This window comes from Galdieria sulphuraria (assembly GCF_000341285.1).
Source record: "Galdieria sulphuraria unplaced genomic scaffold scaf_37, whole genome shotgun sequence".
NCBI classification, from domain to species: domain Eukaryota; phylum Rhodophyta; class Bangiophyceae; order Galdieriales; family Galdieriaceae; genus Galdieria; species Galdieria sulphuraria.
This window is the reverse complement of record NW_005178438.1, coordinates 1-24,889: the sequence shown is the minus strand read 5'-3', so window position 1 is coordinate 24,889 and position 24,889 is coordinate 1. Positions and strand designations below refer to the sequence as shown.

General features: G+C 37.2%; 11 protein-coding genes across 11 annotated transcripts in view; 6 read left to right on the top strand and 5 right to left on the bottom strand.

Moving 5' to 3' along the window:
- The window catches only part of Gasu_41500 (ABC transporter, ATP-binding protein), a 7,061-nt gene extending 3,952 nt beyond the window's left edge, over nucleotides 1-3,109 (bottom strand). The window contains exon 1 of the mRNA XM_005704765.1: nucleotides 7-3,109. Coding sequence (XP_005704822.1) covers nucleotides 7-3,096 — 3,090 coding nt within the window. The 5' untranslated portion in view covers nucleotides 3,097-3,109. The remainder of the gene's footprint in view (nucleotides 1-6) is intronic.
- Nucleotides 3,110-3,859: 750 nt separating this feature from the next.
- On the top strand, nucleotides 3,860-4,278 carry Gasu_41490 (uncharacterized protein). The gene has a single exon (XM_005704764.1). The coding sequence runs from the start codon at nucleotides 3,912-3,914 to the stop codon at nucleotides 4,179-4,181; it is 270 nt and encodes an 89-aa protein (XP_005704821.1). The 5' UTR covers nucleotides 3,860-3,911; the 3' UTR covers nucleotides 4,182-4,278.
- Nucleotides 4,279-4,328: 50 nt separating this feature from the next.
- Gasu_41480 (uncharacterized protein) lies at nucleotides 4,329-6,059 on the bottom strand. The gene is made up of 4 exons (XM_005704763.1): nucleotides 5,894-6,059; nucleotides 5,697-5,838; nucleotides 5,561-5,635; nucleotides 4,329-5,514 (listed from the first exon to the last, which is right to left on the bottom strand). Exons 1-4 carry the CDS (start codon nucleotides 6,035-6,037, stop codon nucleotides 4,457-4,459), a joined length of 1,419 nt encoding a protein of 472 aa, XP_005704820.1. The 5' UTR covers nucleotides 6,038-6,059; the 3' UTR covers nucleotides 4,329-4,456.
- Nucleotides 6,060-6,299: 240 nt separating this feature from the next.
- Nucleotides 6,300-7,954, top strand: Gasu_41470 (uncharacterized protein). Its single transcript, XM_005704762.1, has 3 exons — nucleotides 6,300-7,063; nucleotides 7,125-7,229; nucleotides 7,278-7,954. Exons 1-3 carry the CDS (start codon nucleotides 6,313-6,315, stop codon nucleotides 7,871-7,873), a joined length of 1,452 nt encoding a protein of 483 aa, XP_005704819.1. The 5' UTR covers nucleotides 6,300-6,312; the 3' UTR covers nucleotides 7,874-7,954.
- A 220-nt stretch (nucleotides 7,955-8,174) lies between these two features.
- Gasu_41460 (alpha-mannosidase) lies at nucleotides 8,175-11,579 on the bottom strand. Its single transcript, XM_005704761.1, has 2 exons — nucleotides 10,389-11,579; nucleotides 8,175-10,172 (listed from the first exon to the last, which is right to left on the bottom strand). Exons 1-2 carry the CDS (start codon nucleotides 11,555-11,557, stop codon nucleotides 8,336-8,338), a joined length of 3,006 nt encoding a protein of 1,001 aa, XP_005704818.1. The 5' UTR covers nucleotides 11,558-11,579; the 3' UTR covers nucleotides 8,175-8,335.
- Nucleotides 11,580-12,219: 640 nt separating this feature from the next.
- On the top strand, nucleotides 12,220-12,942 carry Gasu_41450 (MFS transporter, SP family, sugar:H+ symporter). Its single transcript, XM_005704760.1, has 2 exons — nucleotides 12,220-12,342; nucleotides 12,396-12,942. Exons 1-2 carry the CDS (start codon nucleotides 12,221-12,223, stop codon nucleotides 12,793-12,795), a joined length of 522 nt encoding a protein of 173 aa, XP_005704817.1. The 5' UTR covers nucleotide 12,220; the 3' UTR covers nucleotides 12,796-12,942.
- A 37-nt stretch (nucleotides 12,943-12,979) lies between these two features.
- On the top strand, nucleotides 12,980-13,771 carry Gasu_41440 (MFS transporter, SP family, sugar:H+ symporter). The gene has a single exon (XM_005704759.1). The coding sequence runs from the start codon at nucleotides 12,986-12,988 to the stop codon at nucleotides 13,679-13,681; it is 696 nt and encodes a 231-aa protein (XP_005704816.1). The 5' UTR covers nucleotides 12,980-12,985; the 3' UTR covers nucleotides 13,682-13,771.
- Nucleotides 13,772-16,029: 2,258 nt separating this feature from the next.
- Gasu_41430 (MFS transporter, SP family, sugar:H+ symporter) lies at nucleotides 16,030-17,991 on the top strand. Its single transcript, XM_005704758.1, has 2 exons — nucleotides 16,030-16,536; nucleotides 16,587-17,991. Exons 1-2 carry the CDS (start codon nucleotides 16,178-16,180, stop codon nucleotides 17,878-17,880), a joined length of 1,653 nt encoding a protein of 550 aa, XP_005704815.1. The 5' UTR covers nucleotides 16,030-16,177; the 3' UTR covers nucleotides 17,881-17,991.
- Nucleotides 17,992-18,209: 218 nt separating this feature from the next.
- Gasu_41420 (uncharacterized protein) lies at nucleotides 18,210-19,210 on the top strand. The gene is made up of 2 exons (XM_005704757.1): nucleotides 18,210-18,360; nucleotides 18,417-19,210. The coding sequence occupies exons 1-2, from the start codon at nucleotides 18,294-18,296 to the stop codon at nucleotides 18,596-18,598; spliced, it is 249 nt and encodes an 82-aa protein (XP_005704814.1). The 5' UTR covers nucleotides 18,210-18,293; the 3' UTR covers nucleotides 18,599-19,210.
- Nucleotides 19,211-21,718: 2,508 nt separating this feature from the next.
- Nucleotides 21,719-23,889, bottom strand: Gasu_41410 (archaeal ATPase). Its single transcript, XM_005704756.1, has 2 exons — nucleotides 23,579-23,889; nucleotides 21,719-23,503 (listed from the first exon to the last, which is right to left on the bottom strand). The coding sequence occupies exons 1-2, from the start codon at nucleotides 23,856-23,858 to the stop codon at nucleotides 21,804-21,806; spliced, it is 1,980 nt and encodes a 659-aa protein (XP_005704813.1). The 5' UTR covers nucleotides 23,859-23,889; the 3' UTR covers nucleotides 21,719-21,803.
- A 614-nt stretch (nucleotides 23,890-24,503) lies between these two features.
- Gasu_41400 (archaeal ATPase) lies at nucleotides 24,504-24,888 on the bottom strand (the record flags this gene model as incomplete). The annotated part of the gene is made up of 1 exon (XM_005704755.1): nucleotides 24,504-24,888. A coding segment is annotated over one exon (287 nt), but the record flags the coding sequence as incomplete, so codon positions are not given.
- Nucleotide 24,889: the final 1 nt, after the last annotated feature.

Below are 24,889 nucleotides of genomic sequence, written 5' to 3'. Positions count from 1 at the left end.
TCTTACAGTAGCGTATTCGTTGTGTATATCAAATTGTTCCACATAACCTGCAATTCTTCGATAGAATCGATCGATAGGCTTCTTATTCAGTAAAATTTGTCCCAAAGTGCGACCTTGTGTCTTTCTTTGAGCCAATACATCCAATAAAGTAGTCTTTCCTGCTCCAGATGCTCCAACCAACGCAATCATTCTACCTGGAACTGCGTATCCATTGACATCATGTAGAAGTTGCAATTCGTTGGTATCTTGACCAGTCTTTTCTTTAGCATACTTCCTTGAAACCTTCACAAAATAGCTCAAGTTGGTCCAAGTCATATAAACTGGACGAAAACCAATATCATGAGCTGCAAAACTTCTCATAGCTACTGAACTATCCGCTCTATTACTTTCAGTAGATTGTCTATCTACCACTCTTGCATCTTGTTGTTCTTCTTCTGTACCAACTTCATTGTTCAATACAGACATATCAACAGCATCTTGTTCTATTCTTGGGTTGACTACAACTTGTTCATCATTGCCTTGAGGAGATGTGGAGACGCTTTGGGAGTCTAAACGTGGTAATGATATTTGACTAACTCTTAAAGAATGTTCAAGACGTTCTTCTTCCAATGGTGAGGAGCCTTCTGGTCTAATAAAAGCTTTGGTAGAGAATCGGATAAACATTAAAGCCAAAGCGGAAAGAGATAAGAAAAACAAATAAAATCCAACGACAATAACAATGTCCAACCATTTCCAATAAACTGCAGTAAAAATACCATAACGCTCCTTTAAATAAGCAACTCCAGTACTTACAGGACATGTTTCATAGGATTCAAAAGGGGTAGGAAGTTTAGGAACAAATTCGCTACTCAAACAATAGAGCTTGAGTCCCACATATTGATTGATCATGACGGAATCAAGAATATAATTAAAAGCACTCAACCAATAAAGCCAAATCCACCAACCAGGAATATCATTTCGAGGAATAATAAAGCCTGCAAATACAACATTTAATATAATAATAGCTGGAGCAACTGCAGTAGCTTCATGAAAAGATCTCGTTCCAACTCCAATCATACGAATCATAGTACTCATAGCCATATCGATTATCCACATTGCAAATAAAAAGAAGCCAAACTTTCTTCCACCATCGGCAGAATTCAAACCTGCCATGAAATACAAAATAGCCGAGTATATCAAAGACTCTAAAAAGGTAAGTGGAAAGTCTACTACAGTTTGTGCAAGTATATAAGGAGGTGGGTCAAAGAAATTGGCATCCTTTTGTTTGTAGAATACTTGTCGAGTCTCATATATACCGGGCAAAGTACTCATAGAACCCAAACCAATCGTAATAATAGAAATAAACAGAATACCCGGAAATACACCGGCACCTGCTTCATCCGTACTTGTCTGCCAAAATAAAGCTCCCATAATCAGACTCATAATCACATAACGAATGAAACGTGTTAACAAGGCAGGCTTATTCTTAATTTCCATTAGAAATTGTCGTTTGAATAATAATTGCGTTTGACGTTGCAATGGCTGAAGTGCATGTCGATGATAATAACGTTCAATATCAGAAGGAGTTGAATCTTTTGGAGGTATCATTTTGCTATGTTCTTCTTCTCGAAATCCTCGAACAACCTTGGCAAAGTAACTAGATTCACGGAAGCATTTCTCAAATTCATTGATGGAAGATGGTGCTTTGTTTTCCCATCCTTCCATAAGGGCTGACTTGTGAGTTCGAGGATCAGATACGGAAACTAAAAATTCTGGAGTCATACGTCTTTCAGGCTTCAAGTATCCAATCGAACGGAAATAAGGAACAGCATCTTCTGTCTTTCCAAAAAATAGGCACTTGCCTTGATCTAAAAGCAATACTTTGTCAAATAAACGATAAATCTCTTCAGAAGGCTGTTGCATTGCACAAATAAACACTTGCTGATCAAGGTCTGCCATATTTCTCATACTACGAACGATATCTAAGCTCACTGCAGCATCAAGTCCCCTTGTAAAGCCATCTAATAAGTTCAATTGAGCTCTCTTTCCAATGGTCATTTCACCAATAGTGACTCTCTTCTTTTCTCCTCCACTGACGCCTCGAATTTTGTTATTTCCAAGAGGAGTTCCTAACACATGATCCAATCCAAGACCTTTCGCTACTAGCTTCAAACGATCACTTCGCAAACGTTCTGCAAATGGAATAAAGTCCGGTATGCAACATTCAGAAGCAAATGAAAGTGTATCTCGAACTGAAAGAGATGCAATATGATAATCTTCTTGGCCAACCAGCCTTACAAAATGCTGAAGAGAAGAGTCAGCTTCTTTACCTCCATACAAAACTTGTCCTTCAATCTCAAAATCTGAATCTGGATTGTTGGCCAATACATTCAACAAGGTTGACATTCCACATCCAGGAGGTCCCAACACAAGTAACATTTCTCCAGGAAGAACATATCCAGAAATATTACTTAAGATAGCATGAGTATCTCCTTTGTCAGGCTTACATCCTTTGAGGGGATTACAAAAACCAAAAGCAGCTTTTAGTGGCTTTAGTAAAAGACCCTTTGTTGCAGTATACACAGTTTTTATGGGAGGCTCTGTATAGACAGGAACTTTGACTGTTAAATCCTGAAAAGAAACTCCCACTCTTCCCGAATGCTGACCGAACTCTTCATAGATTTCATCCACTAACTTATTGTATGCCTCATTATCAAACTCTTGACTATCTACGTTGTATTTTGGAATTTCATACCACTTGCCAAGTCTCTCTTCTACTTCTAGCTTCCGAAGTTCAAATTGGGTAGGCTTGCGATAAGGGATTTTGCCCAACAGCTTCAATCTCCCGTTTTTACTGAGAGTCCCATCTTCTACTAGCTTACTTTTTATTTCTTCGTCGCTCAGTTTGGTCCTCGAAAAGAAGTCTGGCTTTTTGGGAGACTCTTCTGAGCCTGAGGAACCTTCTTCACTATGCTTGGTGTAACTGTTTACTCCATTTGCCACAGTCAAACCTGCATTGTCCAGTCCATCAGAAGCGCTTCCATTTATAGCGTTGGAAGGTTCAACATATCCTCCCCCTTCAACTCCAGGTTCAGTCATAGAAGTTTCTACTTTCATATATTGTGGTTTCTTGATATACACTTATTCCTCTGTTTGACTTTCCAACAGAGCCGTGTACAATTGAGTAAAACTCGAATTCAAAATGAATATGTAGCTTAGTGTAAACCCTCCGCTTTTAAAGTATAGCCAATCGTGTCTGGACACCGCCCAATCCAACACAAAGCTTCCTTCACTCACAGCATAACTCAGTTGATTAACCCCTTTGCGGAGAAGGCTTGTCCATTGGAATCCCTCTTGATGGCCATTCAAAGTCTTCCCATTCTGTATGAGGGTGCGAAAATGCATCGTCGATTTCATTTGGCAATTGTGTCCAAGTGACATACAGAATTGCGGAAATGGGAGACATTTGGACCAGTAGACTAGTTGAACCCTTATTATTTGTCCATGTCTAGCATATCTTGACATTTATATATGCAGGTCAATGTTGACGAACTGAGTTGAGTTGCTAGAGTACTACATGGATAGGGGAGATAGATACGCTGTAACAATATTTTCTAGTTGTTGGAGGCTCACTTGAATTGATAAAATGATGGATGACATAGCTAAAGATATATATATATATATATATAAGCTTGATAGAAACAATCCTTGTTCAGAAGAATGATATTATTATCTTTTCAACAGATCATTATATGCAGGTATCCATACATTTTGTTTATTTTTAAAGTCACCAATGAAAGCATCTCTTTGATATACATCTGGTTATTATAATATATATATATGAATAGTACAGAAAATGGATACAAACATTATCATATACAAAATTCTATTGATGAACTGTGTTGTTAAAGCTAAAATCATTCAAGTTTCCTATGAGTGATTTACAAGTTGTAAAGCAAAGACTGGATGAGACGTCGGAAAACTTGGAAAAACTCGAAAAGGAAGTTTTCCAAGTGGAAATTCAACTTCACGACGATATATCCTCCTCGTGTGATAAGAATGAGAAAGAATTGCAACAGCTCTTATCTCAGTGCAAGTCTCTAGAAGAGTATTTGTTACAAGTAGCTCTACAAGTGGACGCGTTGGAAGTAAGAAGGAATAAGAGTTACTCAATATATATAACAGACCGAATAGGTGTCTAGAGAGAGTGCTGCAAAAGCCTTTCGTGAAAAAAGACAAGACCAAGCAAAGGAAATAACTCAGTTATTGTCTCGACGAAAGAAAACGCACGAAAGGGTTCATCAGCTACTTGAACGTTTAGACACTGTAGTTGCCAATTTATCCGGTCACTAACTCTCTGGTATGGGAACGCAACTTTATTTGCCAGTATGACTTGTATATTCCAGACAATCAAGGTTACTTCAACAGTTGAACATACGACTTCCCAATTGTCTCAACTAAGAAAGAAATAAACAAATCAAGCAACAATCAGACCTGGATCCACTACAAATGAGGCTTTCTTCACTTTTCTTGCAATCGGAGTGGGTTCGCCACTTTGTTGAATTTCATAAACTGAGCGTATATTCGAAGGTAATAATACGCGAACCAGTTCAATCTTTTTGCCGGATGGACTCTCCTCCGTCCATTTTTCATTGGTAACCACAATACCTTCTTCATTTTGTAACATCTCCATATCAGTAGAACGAAAAGCAACTTTCACAATGCCTGAATCATTTCTCTTTGGAGTTTGAAACTCATTTCCTGGATCAACCCAGGCTCTAAGATAACGACTATTGAATGGCAAATAAAATGTCAACTTGTGCTTGGAGTCTTCCGTAAACTTTGGGGCAACTCCTCGTTCCTTCTTTGCAGCGACTTTCTTGGAATTTTTGCCATCGCTTTCCCTTTTTCGAACGGAATCTTTTCTATCATTAGCGAAACGTCCTTTATCGTTTCTCAACTTATCTCCCTTTTGTAAGCGATTATCTCGTGAGTTATAGGTTCCTCTAGAAGAGTCTGTTCTCCCTCCTCCTCTTCTATCACCTACTCTGGCATTATTTCTGCTATCTCTTCCTCTTTCTCGTGAGAACTCGTTGTTAGGACCTGAAAACTTTCTGCCTTGTCTATTATTCAAAGAACTATGACTTTCACCAACAAAACCTCCTCTTCTTCCTTCCATATTACGAACTCTTCCACCTACCTCTCCTCTTCCATCTCCACCTCCTCTTCCACCTCTGTTGAAACCTTTCGACTTTGGATATCCTCTATCTGTTGCTTCTTTATCTTCTCGACTGCCTTTCACAGTTCTTGAACTAGAGTTGCCAAATACATTGGCACCTCCACGACCAACTCTGTGGTTTTGACTAGAGTTGGAAACACGACCTCTATCTTGGAACTTTGAATGGCCCATTTCAGGCAAGGGGCGACCATTTCCTCTGTTCAACTCACGAACTGTCCTGTTATGACTACTTCTATTATTAGAACGACCTCTATCTAAAGGCTGGTTCTGTTGAGCACCAAAGGTTGGTCTTCTGTCTATCATAACCATTCATAACCATACAGTCTTTTCTATTCAACTTACCCTGGCCAGTACTCTTTCCTCGTCCTCTTGGACCTGCGTTATTTGGAATGTTTCTCACAATTCTTCTATTTCGTTCTACAAGATAAACACTCATCAACACCAAAAGTAACTACTTAAACCCAAACTAGTCACTCACTCACAACTTTTTGAAAACCTTCCTCGTCTTCAACTTCATTCTTCTGTGGTTCCCGACTCGTCCCCTTGCCAGACTGTGAATCCATGGGATGAGTTGCACAAGTTACCAACAGACAACGGTAAGCTACGTTATAGCTCGAGGACTAGAAGAAAAGCATAAGAAGACAACAAAAAGCATTTAAAGCTGCTGTAACGTACAGAGACAACGGAAGATATACGTCTTCCTACACTAGCCAAAAGTTTCTCAATGGTTTCGATAACAAAGGCGCTGCTACAAACTGTCCACTCTTTTACAATCAATCCTTGAAGGGGACGGCTCTTATAATATTCACAATACTTCATAATTTGGAAAGAGGGAAATTGTGTATTTATAGTTGTTGGTAGGGACTTGTATATCTTTTTGTAATATGTTTATCAAACAAGCTCACTTATTGACATTGAATAGACCTGCTATTGATATTTCAACTATCTATACAATAACCATATACAAGCAAACCAAAATGAGACTTTCAAATTATTCAAATAACTTGCCAAGTCTATTCGCTTATTTGAATACAAATAAAAACAACAACGAAACAATTCTCATAAGAATGTCCCCGTCACTCTTCTTCATATTGATGGAAACTGACAAGTGTAATGCCAGTCCAACTATCATTCAAAGTACTCAGTCTGAAAAGACGCAAACTTCTGACTCGGAGTTGAATCAGATGCAACCTTTGAGTTGCGAAGAAACTTCAAATATCAAGTCCTCTACAAACGTTTTCAACTTTGAGGTTTCCAACTTTCTAAGAGAAGCTATTTTTAAGTGTATAACTGGTAGAGACTCTCTACTGGAAGCAGCAAACTTTGAATATAGAACTGTTCCAAGTTTTATTCAACTTCTTGATAAGCTCGATGATAGCTGTAGGGGTTGGTTGTTAGAAGATTGCAAGTTTGTCAACCTTAACCTCCCTTGGACACGTTCAAGTCTACTTGGTCACCTTGAAGTATTTTTTACGGAATATCCAAAGTTGTTTGAGCATGTTGTGATATGTCGCTCAGAGACAAAGCTTTCTCAACTTTGTGAAGCTTTGAAGAGTTTTTTGAAAACAGTGCCAACATTATCTGCTAAAAGACTACTTTTCCTTCAAGTTGATGATAAGGATAGTTCTTCTATACTTGAGTTGTTATCTATTCTTTTTCAAAAAGGATATGGTTCATCATTTCTTTATATAGACTTGGATATGTTTGACTTATCGAAGAGTTGGACTGTACTAGTCACTTGTCTTCAGTTGATTTCACGAGTTGAGTTTTTTGCGATGAATAGCAACAAAATTTCCAATGAGCAACTATTGATACTTTTGAGAATACTACACAAGGCTTTTCTTGGTTCTATTCATGCTTCTTTATGTGATCAATGGAGAATACCTCATTTTTTTTTATATTTTAGAATTCTGTCAAACGAAACAAATATCATTGAAAGCAAGTTTTGATTTTCTGAGTTTGCAATTATTTCGTATTAGCTTTGATGCTTTTGCTCCTTTTTGGACGGCAAGTGAATTTGCAAGATGATTCTTTCGTTGCCATGTATTCGTTTTGCAAGGCGCTCGATATTTACGTGAAGTATTGGTAGTCGAACTTCATCCTTGCCTACTGCCTCTTCAACTACCGCAGATAACAACTTTCTCGGAAAAGCTGATATATAATCTACATCAATTGCAATCTTTTTCCTTTTCAGTCTATTTTTTTCGTTTCACTACACAGTTTCAGGTTAGCCTATTTGCAGTTCGTCCTTCAATTGAAGAATCTACTTGCGGAATTTGCGTTGACGAAATAGCAGCTCATCAACTTCCTTGTCACCACAATTTATGTGAACAATGCCTACTTGTTATTCAACGAGGTGATCATCTTTGTCCTTTTTGCAGACAAGATATATGGACGCCTTGCGGCAAGTTTGTTCCTTGTACAGAATTTGAAACAGGAAGTGCTGTCAATGTGAGGACGGGCGATTTATATAGACCGGACGAAGAGAACGGAACTCGCTTCCCTGACTTGTCCGATTACGTTTTGTTGTCTCGTCCACTATACAACTATTTTACTAGTAATAATAGTTTGCCTTCGGATTATTATTATTACAGTATCCTACAACGAGGAATTGTCTCAATCTCACCCAGAAGATATGTCTATTTTCTTTCTTGAAATATTGGGACATTTGTTATGTGGTTCAAGTCTGTTTTTCTAATAAAGTCGTGTTTTTTATATAAAATGTGTTGTCAATTGCTTATTGAATCCATATTGTTGTTGAAACAACTTGATGACCTACTGTGATTTCATTGACAAAGAACAAGTTACATCGAAATCTAGCGTTCTCATGTTGGTTATTGTTTTCCCTGAGGAAAAGTTACCATTCAGCTTATTGGATGGAGATAGCTTTCTTTTTTTCCAAGAAGCAACATTTTTAAGCATTCTTTTGTTATGAAAACTTACATTTGTGTCGTTTGGCTGAATTAGATGTTTTATCACATAGCGTTTCCCTGTTGGACAAGGAATGTCTCTTTACCAAACGGTGGCAATAACAGCTGAAACAGATTCGACTAAAAACGCAAATCAAATGAAAATAAAACTTTTACAAAAACAACCCTCGAAAAAACATCCAAATAATTATCCACTACTGAGTTTCAACTTGAGAGAAACAATTTCGAATGGCCTTAAAGTGACTTGTATGTTACGATTGTTTCTGGAAATTGCGGCAGAATCATTTGTAGTTTGACTTTCTTCCTCTTCCAACAAGTTGGCTGCTTTAACCTCAGCTAACGGTAACTGTTGAGCAAGTCGAATAACACTAGAACAGTGACGGCCAAGCGACTCATATATACGAAGAATCAAAGCATTTTCTTCTTCAGCCTTTTTAAGGGTCGATATAAGAATACCATCTCTTCCATCTTGTGCTTCTACTGAAATACTAAAACTTGGCTTTCCTTCTGTTGTAGAACAAGTCCATCCACTCTCTCGACTCGATTCTCTATTTAAATCATCAGCAGCTCGATATACTTGCGCACATGGAAATTCAGGAGTATGTGGCAGCACTGCATAAGAAAAGGTGTGATATCCCATATCGCATTCCTTGTCTGGACTCTTTGGTGATCTTAATAATGTAAGCCGCAGTGTACTTCCTTTTGCAGAGTGTCCATATTTACTGTCGTTCAATAGGGCTAAACCATAACCAGGTTCTGATATATCACTAAAGCGGTGTCCGCAAACTTCAAACTTGGCAGCATCCCAAGATGTGTTGCGGTGAGTCGGTCTCATTACATATCCAAATTGAGTCTCATAAGCAACTCTTTCTGAACGAATACTTGTAGGAAATTCCACACGTAGCATTTTGAAGCTTTCATTCCAGTAACACTGATTTTTGAATTGGAGCATATCGGATCCTGCACGGAGCTTAATGACTTGATCAAGAGTGCTATTCTCCCCAAGTGAATAAGAAAACTGGACTGCAACTTCCTGAGGACCTTTTGATAGAATCTTGTAATTCGGTGGTTGTTGCATAGGTAAAGGCTTGTCATCGGAATAAGATTCAATATTCCATGCATCAAATGCAGTGGGAACATCTTCATAAAGCACAAGACTGTTTCCAAAATGACCTGGAGCGATGAAATCTCTATCCGTATCTCGACTTTTTAAAGAGCAAAGTCTTCCATGTTTATCCAGCACGACATCTATCTTCCCATTCGACATTTTTATAGAGTCTTCGCCTTCTTCTAAAGAGACAGGACTTTCATGGCCGTTAGAAACAACTTGAGTATCTACAAGTGCAATACTGGAAGTATCCAATCTCAGCTGAAGTTTGCTGCTAGAACCATTGTTGGAGCTATTATGACTTGAATGGAATAAACTCAATCCTTTGTTTAAAAGTTGTTTTCCTTGTTCGAAGATTTTCTTGTAATATACTCTTACGTCTTTGTAAACGTCCCCAATGGAACTTCCAGGTAAAACGTCGTGGAATTGGTTCAACAGAATATACTTCCACAACTGATTAATAGTCTCATGAGGATAAGAGACATCATAACAGGCATACAATATTGAATACAATGCTTCAATTTCCTTCATCATTTCTTCTGCTCTCCTGTTGTCTCTCTTCACAAATGACTGACTTGTTAAAGTACCTCTGTGTTCCTCCAGGTAAAGCTCACCCAACCATACTGGCAACTCATTTTTATGTTTCTCCATTTCCTCAAAGAATTTGGTGGGCGTTGTATCCAAGTTGACTCTAGGCAAACCTGCTATGTTTTCCATACGAGATAGACTCTCCAACATTGCTGGAGTAGGCCCACCGCCTCCATCGCCGTGCCCAAATAACATAAGAGAACTGTTATAAACACCAATTTCGTGATTGTTTGAAACAGATTTGAGGACTTCATCAACTGTTCCAAGAGCATTGTATGTATCAGCCGGAGGAAAGTGCGCCAAAACTTGGCTACCATCCCATCCAGACCTTCCCACACAAAGGATGAATAAGGAAATTTGTTATACTAAATAAATGAGAAATCTTAGCATTATAATATATATAAATATAAAATGTTGATAACCAACCCTATTCCAAGACATCTTTTGGGTCACAAAATAAGACATATCACTGCGTTTGATGATTTGAGGAAGTCTAATTGGTTGCTCAGAATAGAAAATTGTCTTCAAAAAAGCTGTTACTTACTGTGGTGCATATCCAAATGTATCTGGTAACCAAAATACTTTTGTTCTGACTCCAAATTCTTTTTGGAAGAACTTTTGGCCAAAAAGAAATTGCCTTATGAGACTCTCTCCATTAGGCAGATTACAATCCATCTCAACCCATGTTCCTCCAATAGGTATAAATTGATTATTCTTCACTTTATCTGAGATTCTACTCCAAAGTTGGGGATAATATTTCTTCACCCATTCATATTGTTGTGCTTGACTACATGCAAATTTATATTTTGGAAACATTTCCATGTTTGTCAACTGTGTAGCCCAACTCCGAGCACATTTTCTAATAGTCTCATCATAAGGCCATAACCAGGCTGTATCAATATGACAATGTCCAACTGCTGCAATCATGGCTTGTCCATCTCCATTTTTCTGCTTCAAAAAGTTTCGTAGAATTTCTTCACATTTTACAATCTTTTTCTTATCATGGAATGAAAATTCATTAATGACTGCATTCGCTAATACCAATGCACGTTCCCTCCATGGATTGCCCTTTGGTAGAAAAGCTATCATGTCTTTTAGAATAGTAAAATCACAAAGAATGTTCCAAATATCTCTTCGAAATACTGCAATTGCAGCCTCAGACAATTGGAATTTTCGACAAGGATCGGGTGGTTCCTCAGTGCCACCAGCACCATTGCCAAAGAGACCATTGCAAGCCATTTCTATGAATAATATACCACTTTCTTCCTTCTTTGCTGCATTTGATAACTTCATATCATACCTTACCATGTTACCTATTCCACCTGTCAACCCTTGTAGTGGATGGCCGTTGGAACTCCATACGAGAGCCTCAGAGTTGCTATCCCATAGCAAGTGTACTTCCTGTCCTTCCATATAGGATGGAATAATATAGGAAAGCCTGAACCAGTGAGTAGACCATGATGGACCAAACTGTTCACCAACATGAGTTGCTTGATATGATTTTTTTATAGCTTCATCAAAGGTTATTCGTTCTGAACTAGAAAAAACTTCCAACTTCACACAGTTACTATCCACCTGAGTCCACAGATTGCCACAAAGAGTGGTCCCTTTCCTAGAAGGAACCACGTGACTCTTTGGTTTAAGATTTTTCCATCCACAAAACTGGTTTATTCTATCCAAAGTAAGCTCCTCGTTACTCGGACGGGCAAACATTTTCTATACAACAACAAGAATTCTGCTCCAAGTCTTATTGCATATATATAGCACCTTCATCTTTATGGTCTGTGAGACGGTCATTCAAATAGGCGAAATATGTTCCCAGTTGACTTTGTCCTGTAGACTGAAGGAGATAAGAAATCAAGATGTTATTAGCGACTCTTGATCTGAAGGCCGTTCCAATAGACTGGATTCAGCAATTTCAGATGAAGAAAAGTTCTCTTGGGATAAAAAGCACAAAGACGGGATCATGTCGCTATTCATGTGGACATTCAAAGAGTTCGTTGATCAAGCATAGCTCGATATCGTGTCTAAAGGACAGGAAGTAAGTTAAAATAAGAAGTTGAACACACTTCATGATGAATTATTGGTTGTTTTTGAGGACTGTAGTCTAATTGTTCGACTTTCTGCAAGATAAGAAATCTTATAAATGCCCGCGTTAGGTTCTACCTCTTTTGTAAAGGGCTTAACGGAGAGAAAAGAACAGGAGGAAACTGAAGATACCACGGATGGAGTACAAGAATTACTTTCAGAGAAAGAAGAAATTACGGATTCAAATGAAGTGACTGATGAATATTTAATGACTCATAAGGAGCCTCTAACACCACTACTCCGCGTTTTATTATTTTTCGTTGCATTTGGCTCAATCATGATGGGGGAATGGATCAGTCCCTTCTGACAACAGCCGAGATATTTGCCAAGCCCTATTTACATATTTCATCTGCTCATTGGTCTTGGGTTGCTTCAGCATTTTCTTTGGCTACAGCATGGGGTACTCTCTTGTAAGAAACTTTAAATTTGTTTTTATATTTCATTGACTCTCGTTATCTTCTAGTGCTATTCCTGTTGGAGAGTTTCTAGGTAGGAAGAGAGCACTACAAATATCTGCCGCTCTTTGTTTTACTGGTGGAATAATGCAAACTGCAGCAAATACTTTCCCTGTATTGCTTGCCGGAAGGCTGTTACTGGGACTAGGAATGGGATTGGAAGCAATGAACATTCCCATATATCTAGCAGAATGTGCACCCGCATACGGAAGAGGAGGACATTTGAACTTTTTCAACTGGTTTCAACAATCTGGAGCTCCAACTGCTTATAAACGCAATTTTCTTGCAAGTGAAGACCACGTGGAGATGGAGATTTATGATGGCTCCTCAGTGTGTAGCAGCATTTATTCAATTTATGGGACTGTTACCTCTACCAGAAAGTCCTCGATGGTATATAATGAAAGGTAAAATGGACTTGGCTGAGAAAGCTTGGGGAAGGCTTAGATATGATTCCCCGGTAACTCGCTATGAATATAATAAGATGGTTCAAGGAGTGGAGGATGATCTTAAAGGAAGGAGAACCTAGTGGGATGCTATAAAACTTATATTTACCAATCGAAGGGTTCGTACACCATTTTATATAGGGGCTGCCTTGGGCATGGCATCTCAGTTTTCTGGTATAACTGCCATTGGATATTACCTTACGACACTCCTGGAAACCCTGGGACTAGATGTGGAAACTGCTGTATATGCAGAGATTCCTATTGGTTTCTGGACCGCCATTATAGCATCCATACCCTCGTATCTATTGGACAAAGTTGGTAGAAGACCTCTTCTTATGTATACTTTTCCTCCTCAGATCATTGCAATCATATTCTCCTTGACCTCATTTTATATTCCATTGTCAAAAGCAAGTCAGCGAGCTGAAGACTATTTCATTGGATATTTATTATATCTAGCTTTTAACAATATAGGAATTTCATCTATTCAATGGGTTGAAGCTGGTGAGCTATATGAAACAGAAGTAAGAAGTATAGGTGCGGCATGGTCAGCATTTTGGATATTTGCTAGTGCTTTTGTCAACACATATACTTTTAGCAAGCAGGTTGACGCGGTAGGAGTAAAAGGACTATACGGAATGTACACAGGATTCACAGTATTCTTTATGATCGTGCTATTCTTCATCTTCCCGGAAACTAAAGGCAAGACACTGGAAGAAGTTAAAGAAATTATGGAAGGAGGATTGCCGTTCATTATTCATAAGAATATTGTGGATGCATGGAATAACCTGAAATACTTGTTCACTTTTGGAAAAAGAAAGGTAGAATCTTCCAAACTCTCTCAAGAAACTTGATAGTTGAATTTAATTCACATTTGTTTTGTATGACAAAGACAATAAATGAATGAATGAATGCAGTTGAATGATAAATATGCAGTGTACGAATGATTTCTAATTATCAAAACGCCTGATCAATCACCCAAAAAAATGGTCAGCTCTCAAAGTTTCGAAAGATTTCGATGGAACGCGGAAGATCAAACCATTGTCTCACTTTACGAAAACGACAACCAAGATTTTCCTTTTTCAGTTGTATTTCTCAGCGATTGAGGCCAACATGAAAGAGTCCAAATGACTTGAAAAGTTGTCTCGTTATTTCAAGAATCCTAAACACACACAGACATCTAAGTTCATGTGTAACATTAAGCATATCTTTCAGCTATAGTGCTTTGGGTTTAAGACTTGAAGAACAGTTTCAAAAGATCTACGGTACAGCATCAATCCTTTTGCTTGTTAATGTGACCAGTTATTGAACTTGAGAAAATTTTTCTTCATGAATCGCAAAGAAGATTGTTTGTTATTTAGAAGTACAAATAGTTTACTTGAGGATTACTCTTTGTGAAGAAGAAGATACAAGTGGTGTAGCTGTTCCTTTGAGCTGTTTTTCATATTTTAAACCTCTTTGTTTTTTTATTCACTGAGCAGATATGATATTACTTTAGGAATCAACTGACCCTGGTGGAAACATAGCTCAAAAAAAACAACAAGTCGGTATAGTTCTAGAGATTTTTGGAGTTTTACCTTAGCGGTGCAGACCGTTTTTGAAAATATTTTATATATTTATATATATAGCGAGTGATCTTTAAAGCTTTTTGATGCGTCGAAAGAAGCACACGTTCAAAGAGAATCCTCTTTCAAAACTTTGTTTTATACTCAGCTATCCGCTGCCTATTTATAGATCTGGAAATGCAAAGGCGCTCGATCGCCACTTGTAAACTGTTTGTCGTCTCTGTAAGCTTTGCGCATCTTGTCCTTTATTGAAGTTCTCTTTTCGAGTCTTCAGTCTTCTCAAACCGGGGTTTTGGTCCTACAAGTAGTCAACAAGTGAATATTGAAGAAGAAAATTACACTAGTTGAAAGTATTTTGGGTCATAAAGGGAAAAGAAGAAAGAACAATTTTTAGAAGAGCTCGAATTCGTATTGTTGTCATACATAGCAATAAGCTTTAGTCACAAGTTTGGTTCTAAACACTGAAAGAGAGGCTACTTTGGACATTATTTCTTCCTACAAGATACTTGTTGAAACATGTTTTACAAGCTTGTCAAGTTTATCATTTGGAGTTTGATCTTCAGCATTGTAGTTTTATTATCATTAGAGATATTACAAGGATAAAGATGCAGTCAAAATGAAACTAGATTTGCTTGATATTTCGCAGAACTTATTTTTCTGTATCTCTGAGAAAGAGTGGGCAATAGTATTTTTTAAGGATATTTCCAATTTCTGTGATCCTCAACATAGCTTCACCATATGACATCTTTTTTCGGAAGATGGGTTTCGTTTTATTTCTAGATTGTTTTGTAACATCGCAGGCTGGAATGCTGCCATTCGGATGGGACTCGCGAATAAAGGAGCATAGTCTCTCTGGCTAAACATGCATATCCTCGTAGAATTTATTCGAAATGTGCGGTCGTTGATAACAATTATTCAATTCTTAATCTGACTTGCATATGAAGGCTTTTTTAAGTTTTGGACTACCTTAGGATGGCTTTAATAAAATGATGAGAGAGTCCATTGGAAAGACCTGAGAATTCAAATACAATCAATTTGATCTTTGAAGCATAAAAAGTAGTTTTGCTGCCAGAAAACTGAATCCAGTAACTATGCGATTTATGGATCAGTATAAAGCTCTAAACTTTCCTTTCCAGTAGAATGACGTCTTAACGTATTATCTACCATGCTCATCTTGTCGTATTTGAGTAGCAACAACAAGAGCGGAACTACGCAGCTAAATTTGCAAGAAAGTTCACTAAACAGCTTTGTACTAATGAAGCATATAGCCAAGTTAATATTTGTTACAGTATTCAATCACAAATTATCAAGCACGTGTTTTGTATCTATGTGGTAGCTTTATTTTAGTGTTTCCTTTCAAGCTTCTTTCTTATGGATGCCTTACCTTTTAGAAACATTTTTTTGTATATTGAAGACTTACCTTTGCCTTATGAGAAACCAAATGGAGAAAGGTAACAAAACTTTCCGTGTATCTCTCATTTTGCTATAAATTGCAAACTGCTCATGAGGATTGTTCATGTCCCTGCGAATGGTCAAGTCAAAACGATCACATAGCAATGATCATTTGATCTCAATATATTTGTCTCATAGACAATAGCATAGTAGGCTTGATGATCAAAAGTGCTGTTTCCAAAAAGATGTCCTATTATCGGCATCATTACTCCTCCCACTACCATATAGCATAAGGATGATAAAGAGGGTGATAGTGAGGATTATAAAATAAAGAGTTTCTCCTGTCTTCGCCAATACTTTGTTTTTTTCTTTTGGAACGATAAGTTGGTCTCAATGCCTCAGCTTAACAGTTCAGCCTTTGTTGAAGGATTCATAGACGGTGAAAAATCACAGGACCCTATGGGGATAGACGAAATGACCGGTGAGGTTGAGCAACCTAAAGAGCAGACTCTATCTCATCTAGAAAATGGGGGTAAAGTATGCCATGAAGATTTGTTCAAGAAACAGCATTTGACAGCAACTATGAAATTCTTGCTATTCTTTGTTGCTTTTGGCTCTATTATGATGGGTATGGACCAAGGAATTTTAGCCACCATTGAAGTATTTGCTATGCCTGATTTGAACTTGAATGACAATCAATGGTCATATATTGCTTCAGCATTTTCACTTGCTACTGCCGTTGGAACAGTGTTGTAAGTTTTCATCTTGAATTTCGTAAGAATGTTACTTACTGAACCTATAGTGCAATTCCAATTGGTGAGTATCTTGGCAGAAAAAGAGCCCTGCAAATATCAGCAGCAATTTGTTTTGGAGGCTCTGTTATGCAAACTGCCGCCAAAAACTTTTCTGTACTTTTAGGAGGAAGATATTTGTTAGGAATTGGAATGGGATTAGAAGCTATGAACATTCCAATATATGTTGCTGAATGTGCACCTGCCCATGGAAGAGGCGGACATCTAAGTATTTTTAACTGGTTTCAAATGGCTGGTTCACCAACAGCCTATGTGGTAGCTAGCATTTTTATTCAAGTAAAACCTATTTGGAAGTGGAGATTTATGGCAGGCGCTGAGTTCTTGGCTGGTTTGATCCAATTTTGTGGTCTTCTAATTCTTCCTGAGAGTCCTAGATGGCTCATTATGTGGAAGAAAGAAAAACAGCTCGTTTCCTCTTGGAGTAGACTGAGATTCGACAATGCCATTTCTCGCTTTGAATTGGAGAAGATGAGAGATGACGTCGAGGATGATTTGAAAAATCGAACTACTTACTCAGATGCTATAAAGCTAATATTTACAAATAGACGAGTTCGAACTCCTTTCTATATCGGTGCTGTATTAGGGATGTCCTCGCAATTTTCTGGAGCTACTGCCATTGGCTATTATATGATTACTATTCTTGAAAAATTAGGACTTACAGTTACAACATCTGTTTACGCATTACTTCCCATTAACTTTTGGTCTACATGTTGGGCAGGACTTCCATTTTTTTTATTAGATAGAGTCGGAAGGAGACCTCTTCTTATGTATACATTTCCTCCTCAAATTATTGCTATCATTTTATCCTTAACATCTTTTTACGTGCCATTATCGAAATTAAGTGAAAGGGCTGAACTTTACCTAATTGGATTACTTCTCTATGGGGCGTTTAATAATATTGGAATTTCAGCAATTCAATGGGTAATGGCAGGAGAACTGTATGAAACCGAAGTTAGGAGCATCGGAGCAGCTTGGTCTGCATTTTGGATATTTGCAAGTGCCTTTGTGACTACATTCACATTCAGCAGGCAAGTAGATGCTATTGGAGTAAAGGGAGTCTATGGACTTTACACTGGCTTTACTGCATTCTTTATGGTCGTCCTATTTTTCATCTTTCCGGAGACAAAAGGACGAACTCTTGAAGAAGTAAAGGAAGTTATGAATTCTGGTATTCAAGGCATAATGGAAAGAAATGTTGCTAAAGGAATACAGGTGATAAGAAACGTAATGACTAGACTGAAATCGAAAAATGATGAATATCACACCTATGTTGTGGAGCAATGATGAATCCCTAATCTCTATGAAAGTTATATGATCTCGTTGAAAGTATTTGAATTTGATGATAAGATTTGTTTGTTTTCTTACAGTCCGATATATAAAGAATGGTCTTGCATTGCTTCAAATTGAGAAAATCCATGATGAAACATATCATGCCATTTCTTCTAAATATTTTCATTCAACAAGCGTAACTATGTTGTGAAACTTTTAACCTTTCCCATCCTTTGTTTCAAAGTTGCTCCACAAAGCGTTATAAGTGACCTATAGAGTGAATAGAATGGTACACTCTTGACTCGGCAGTTGATCTTTAAAAAAAATGGAATTTCCAAATATATTTTCTTGCTGACGATCAATGGGCACATTGTTCACCAATGTTTATTCTGTAGTTTATTCTTTCTATGCTGCCTAGTTGGTCTCTTATGCTTTTTTCCGCACCTCATCCTAAGAAAATATTTCTTTTGTTTTTTCCAGAACGAGAGATTTTAAGTTAGTCTCATGTTCAAGTCTTCGGTGTAAAATAAAAATAATCCGAAAGAGGACAGAACTTGTACTAGCTTTGAACACAACTTCGACTTTTGGAATATTTTCTTGTGAAATAGGGAAGACTTCTATTGACAAAAAACAGTTACTAAGGGGGAGATTGCTTGACGACACAAAAGGAATAAACTGGAAAATTCTCGATTCAGAAAGCAAGTCAAAAGATGGTCTGCTCCACGCCAAGTAGCTTGTATACTTTTCCTACCTGCCTTCTTCTTCCTCAACACGAACCTTTTTCTTCTAATGGAGAATGTAAACAGAAATTACGGTAGAGCTTATATACTGGGCCGTGAAGCTCAAGTTGTTTCCAAAAGTTAGATGAAGCATGTAACTAAATGCGCAGATAAACAACAGTAGGCCTGTTAGTTCTTTAACAATAGGAGGCACATATTTTTTCTGCTATCCCGAAGATATGAAAACCACCCTTTTCGATACATAAAGATAGTGAACGCTGGTATTTCTGAACGCTGTTTGGAAACAGCTTTATCTATTTCACTGTGTCTACTTTGCAGAGCGTTAGTCTGTTCCACACCTTGCTTCTGAATACTTTCTACAAGTTTCACTAGTGGACTATGCCGTTTCTAAGAGAGAAAAGAATATTGAATATTTTTTCTGACTAGATATATGGCAGTATTTACAGCAATCCACTAAAGTTTATAACTGTGTTGCCGTTGAAACTCAGCCACGTTCAAAATTGACAAGATGATTCACAGCCTTCGAAAGGCAAGCTGTTTTGAGTTTTACCCTTTTGATTGTCCACACTAAGTTAGTTGAGCATAATAAACACAACAACAGCAACTTGGAGAATTATCACACAACTATTTTCGTTTTGGTACTTTTGAAAAACTGTACTTTAGAAAGCTATCCTCCTGTGATAGGAGATCGTTGTTTCACACAGTAAACTCTTTTTTTTCGTATACAAAAATAAAGTCCTTGTAGTCAAGAGGCAAAGAGCAGAAGGAGATTCTGTGATATGAATGTCTTGATTTCAGTTTTTGAAGCCACGATGTTGTAACTTTTGTTTGCAAGTATCTGGAGAACGAAATAATCATTCTGGCTTTGTAGAATTTCTGATTACTGTACCGATTCTAGCTTTCGTTACTTTATCCTGTTGTCGCTCGGTAGATTATCACCTATTCCTGAAATAGACGAAATGATAGCTTCCACGCATGTAAATGCAGAACTCAAGAGAACTAAATTATAATCTGATGAAGCGCTGTTATCGTTTACAAAAATTCTTTTCTAGTCGGTCACAAGTCTTCAATCCAAGAAATTGTTTCAAGCTAATAATAGAACAAACGCTCAATTGACAACGAGAAGGAATCGTTAACCGTTCCGTGACAGAGCCACTTGCAGATCGACGAGCAAGTGTTCTTAAATAAAGCTGTCCATAATCATAATATATTCCGCTCTTCAATATGCGGTTCTCATTATTTCTAAACTCCCTTGAAAGAACTTGATTGGTATATTCCGTACTTCCAATAGGCTCAATAGCAGATATATTATTCGCTTCCAAGTCAGTTTGTTGTAATATTGGAAGCAGAAATTTTTTGTGCTTTTGCTCGAATATCAGAAACTCCTTCTCAAGTGAAAAACTCTCATTTGATTCCAGTAAAAGCAGTTGCGATGATTCTGTCTTTTCTTCGAAAGATGACTCACTAGTCGACTTTGTAACGTTTTTAGTACACGAAGTATCAAAGTCGGGTCCTCTTGATTGTTTAGTTGAGGAATGAAAATACCATCTTCATTGAATAAGAATGCTTTATACATTGGAAGGATATGTTGTTCTTGACGCAGTAACATGTCCTGATACTCCGGAATGAAAAGAAGAGACATACTTTGAAAGAGGAACATGACTTCATTACTAACAAAGTACGTTTCCAATGAAGAGAGAAATTTTTTAAGATATGAGCAAAGAGCAGCATAGAAAACACAGTATATACTATAGGTTCCATTCTTTCCATTCTCACAGGAAGACTTTCAAGCATATGAATGCTTTCTACCTTGTTCCTTGATTCTTTTTCTGATAAATCTCTCCATTATGGTCCAAAAACTGCCGACGGACCGGAAGTGTTACATGTAACAAATAATGCTATGCCTTTTCATGAACAATATTTGTATTCGGTTGGTCTATGCAATCAGAGACAAATATGAGAGTGGTGAATGAATGTCATCTCCTTCATAAAAATTCCCATCGAAATATTGAAACACAAATGAAATAATATTTCCTTGTTCAGCAGTTTCACTAATTGATGACTAAGCTCCCATCATGTTAATCCACGTATACAAGGCAATATGTCGTCGTCGAGGCGAATTTTCCCTTAAAGCCTCAATGACAAGAAACCTCTACAGGTCGTATTTAGTACTTTTGAAAAGTCAAGACTAGTATGATTTACCTGGATATTAATGAAAGATCAAGTGGTACCAAAACCATTGGGTGGGGTTTAATTGCATCTTGTATACTGTAACTGATTATATTTGACCAGGTCACCATAAAAACTTTTGAAATAGGAAAACATTTTTAAAAATTCTCTGTTGTCTTGTGAGCGATTTCCATATATATTTTGTAAGACAGATTCATTAAGAATATTATTATTATTATCAATCTTCCAAAATGTCCTTATAATTGAATTGATAACAGCGCAAAGTCAGTTTGGAAAGCTTGCTTGAAAATTCTTTTCATAATATACACAGGTATTGAAACTTTGGAAATGTGAATCTTTTTCACAAAGAGTTCATATGCTACATAAGTGACAGCAAAAGTTTGGTTGTTGCTAAGTTTTTCATTGGTTTTATGAATAGATTCAAAAATTCGTCTAGTGCTTTGTTATTAGATCCTTCAGTACGGAGAAAATACCTTTTCAAAACTATAACACGGAATAAGGTCAATACGGTGTGGTTTTCTCAACTTTCCTTACGAGATATACTCCACCATCTTCATTTGGTGATGAGACCCTTAGAACATCAAGTTGAAATGTATATATCGTAAAAAAGTAACAAACTTGGAATTGCAGAATCCCTTTCAATAAGCTCTTCTGATCGGATAAGAATAAACCCCATATTCTTTCTCAAAACAAATAGTAGAAGACTAAAGACAAACATGAATACAAGTTGTCAAGTTTCGAAGATTGTCCAAAGTCGAATCTATTATATAGTTTTCAACGGAAAAATAGATAAGCCTTTAGCATTATTGTTATAATCTTAATTCAAGCATTATACAACTAGTGACTACAAGTGCATCATCCAAACCATGCAACTGTGGTCAGAATTATAAATTTTTCAAAAGTTTGATATAGTTTTTGACAGTGTCATATAAAACAGCCCCCGATTTACAACAACTTTTGAAAATTATTTGTTTTAGAAAATTTCTCAGATATTAAAACAAGATATTCTTAAATATTTTTGGAAAGAGATAAAACTATTTCTTGTAGGGTTGCAATGCCAATATTTCTCGAATGTGGATTATCCACAGACTTGAAAGCGTTCCTTAAATTCGATAAAATGTCTTTGCCAATAAAGTTTTCTACATCGGCTTCAGAAAGAATAACCAATTCACAGTTGTGAGGAATCACGAAATCTTCAACACTATCGCCAGATGAATAACAACGACTAGAATGATTCAAGTCCTCAGATACGTTGGTTGCTAATTGAGTACTCATAATAATCAACATACAATGCCATGTAGGATGACTAGTCAATGCTTGATCATGCACTGGTTTTAAAAACTTGTGAGCTTCTTCCAAAATTTCATTCCATCGAATACCATTACGACTCCATCTTCCTTTACAAGCAATACCCACCATCATCAAGTTCTTCTCATTCGTTCTTCCATGCAACTTGAATAATATATCTGGACTATGGAGTGTTGAATGAAATGGAATATATATCTTTTCAAATTCTAACATTTCTTCCACTATCCTTTCCCATTCATCATTGCTTCCAAATGTCATTCTCTCTGTTCCTGATACAGTTCTGGTATAATGTATAGATTTCATATAATAAGCAGCAGATTCGGAAGAAAATTGTAAATTCATTTCATTCCAAACACGAGACAATTGACCAAGAGTAGAAAACATTGAGCTGTTTGTAGGATGCCGAGAAAAGTGTAAATAAAACAGTGTCGCAATAAGACCTTCTAAAATTCGACATTTCGACTCATAAAAGAATTCAACAGATTGAGACTTGAGAGTTTGTAAAAGTAACCATTCTAAACGATCATCCTTTACGCCTTGGTCAATATATTTAATCAGTAACTTGGGAATCAATACTTCATAGCGTTCGTTGCGGTCTGGTTCTATAACCAATCGACGATAGAGACACATATCTGTAACTAGATCAAACAAAAACACATCAGAATTTGAGCTTATTTGCACAGTTTCATCAAAATCAAATCGAATACGATACAAAGATAATAACGTAAGCATTCTTAACAAGCGCTTACGCTGCTCACTGAGACTTATCAGACGAGGTAAGAATGGCGCAACACAATAATTTGTTACTAGAAAGCTATTCATTATGATCAAGAAGGTTTTCTTAGATAATAAGAAATTGTTGTTGGATGATTTATACAGCAAAAGGTAACTGATTGCTCGAACAAGTAAACCAGGAACACCACCAGTCAATTCCAACAACAATTCTGCAAGTTCACTAGTTGAGAAGTCTTTGTGACAAAGAATTTCTGAAACCTTTGGGCTCCCAGTGAATAAAAAGGAAGAACTTTTCTCCAAGTGTTCCACGATACTATGTTTCTCAAGCGGCGCAAGAGGAATAAATACTAACTGAACCCTTGAGACTGAAGCTACGTAATTGTATATATTGAAGCCTTCACTTTTCCCAACAACAATAAAAAACAAGTAGGGTTCTTCGCACAACTCACGAATAATACCGAAAAAGTCGTTGTATGGTAGAACTCTACCGTCATGGGTCCTTTTGAAATGAAACTCGTCGAGACTTTCGTCTAGGACACCAACTTCATCAAAAGCTATAGCAAGATATTGATCAGAAGGAATGCCCAAAGTCTTCCGTAGCTCTGGAATTAGAAACTTTGAACAAGGAGGAATGTGTCTGTAGGCTTCATAAACTGTAGACCCATCTGATTACAAGCTGATCGGTACAATAAAAAGTACAAAGTCCTCTCAAGTGTGGGCTCCAACTCCCTTTGATCTACATAAAGCAACGAAGCCTTTTTCAGCTTCTCCAAAAAGATTCTGCTCGAAAGGTCCGAAGCAAAAGTCGACAGGAAAGTCTCGACAAACCTTCGAACCAACTCCAAATAGGTTTAACAAAACGTAGTTTTGCGAGAGCCAAAAAGATGGGGGACATGTTAAACCCCTGAGTTGCTTTCGACTGTTACGAAGATCATACAGTTCTTCTGTCACTCGAAAAACATCCCTTTCACGGTTTACTACATATGGGTTGTATCGGTTTGAAACATTACACTCAACCATCGTCTTCTTAAGTATGAAAAGTTGGGAATTGTTGCTTTTAGATGGCTTGAAACAGATTCTTCATTATCTAAGGATAAGTAGTATTGAAAAATAAGTTTAAAATAACAAAGAGGGAACCTTAAGCTCTTTTGTGAGCTATAATACTTTGGGTCATGTTATTCATATTTAGTGTTATTTCAGAACATCTTCCTTAAAGAAGTTACCTCAAAGTCGAGTTCACTTGAAGTTCAAGTGTGGCAATGAACAGCGTGCTGGTTCGTGTTTCAACAGATGCAAATTCAGCCTACTGCGTATCAGAACATTTGAACTCTTTCAGTGAACTTTGTTTGGCCTTGTGATCTCTAAAAAATGAATATACTTATCTTGATGACATTATATGCTTTCATCCTCGTCAGTTATGTCAAGAACATTTTTCAATAACAATCCTGCCAAAACGCGATAAGGAAATTGAAATCTATATCTACGGAAGCGTAACTAACATTTGCAAACGGTAAAAGAAGTGCAAGTTTATCTAAATAGATTGCCAACACTTTTGTAGATGAATCTGAATAAAGAACAACTAAACAGAAGCTTTTTGCTTCCTCAGCATATTGGCAAGATATCTCAAGTTACTAAGCTCGTAATGACTTTGCAGTGAGATAAAAACAAAAATTACATGTCTTTATTAGGACTACGACTTCTATAAGGCTTCCATCATCTTCTACAGGGAAATCATGGGCATACCACAAACTAGTCCATAAAAGCTACTTTGCTNAAAGCTGTCGTATTCCTNACATAATTCGCAATCTTNGTGAAGGACTATCGATACCGCACTTCNAAAGAAACTCTGTTGTCNCGCCACTCNAATCTNTCNTTCCTNTGAAGGACAGCTTGGGCAAACAATAGGCAACATCTTCTTCAGAAAGACCACAACGGTCTCTTNGGAAAGTATTCCAATCAAATGACGAAGACAAAGAACTGGATGCTGCAACCCTTTGTTCGCTTCGTGTATTTCCTTCTTCCACTTGCATAGCAGTTGAAAACCTTCCATT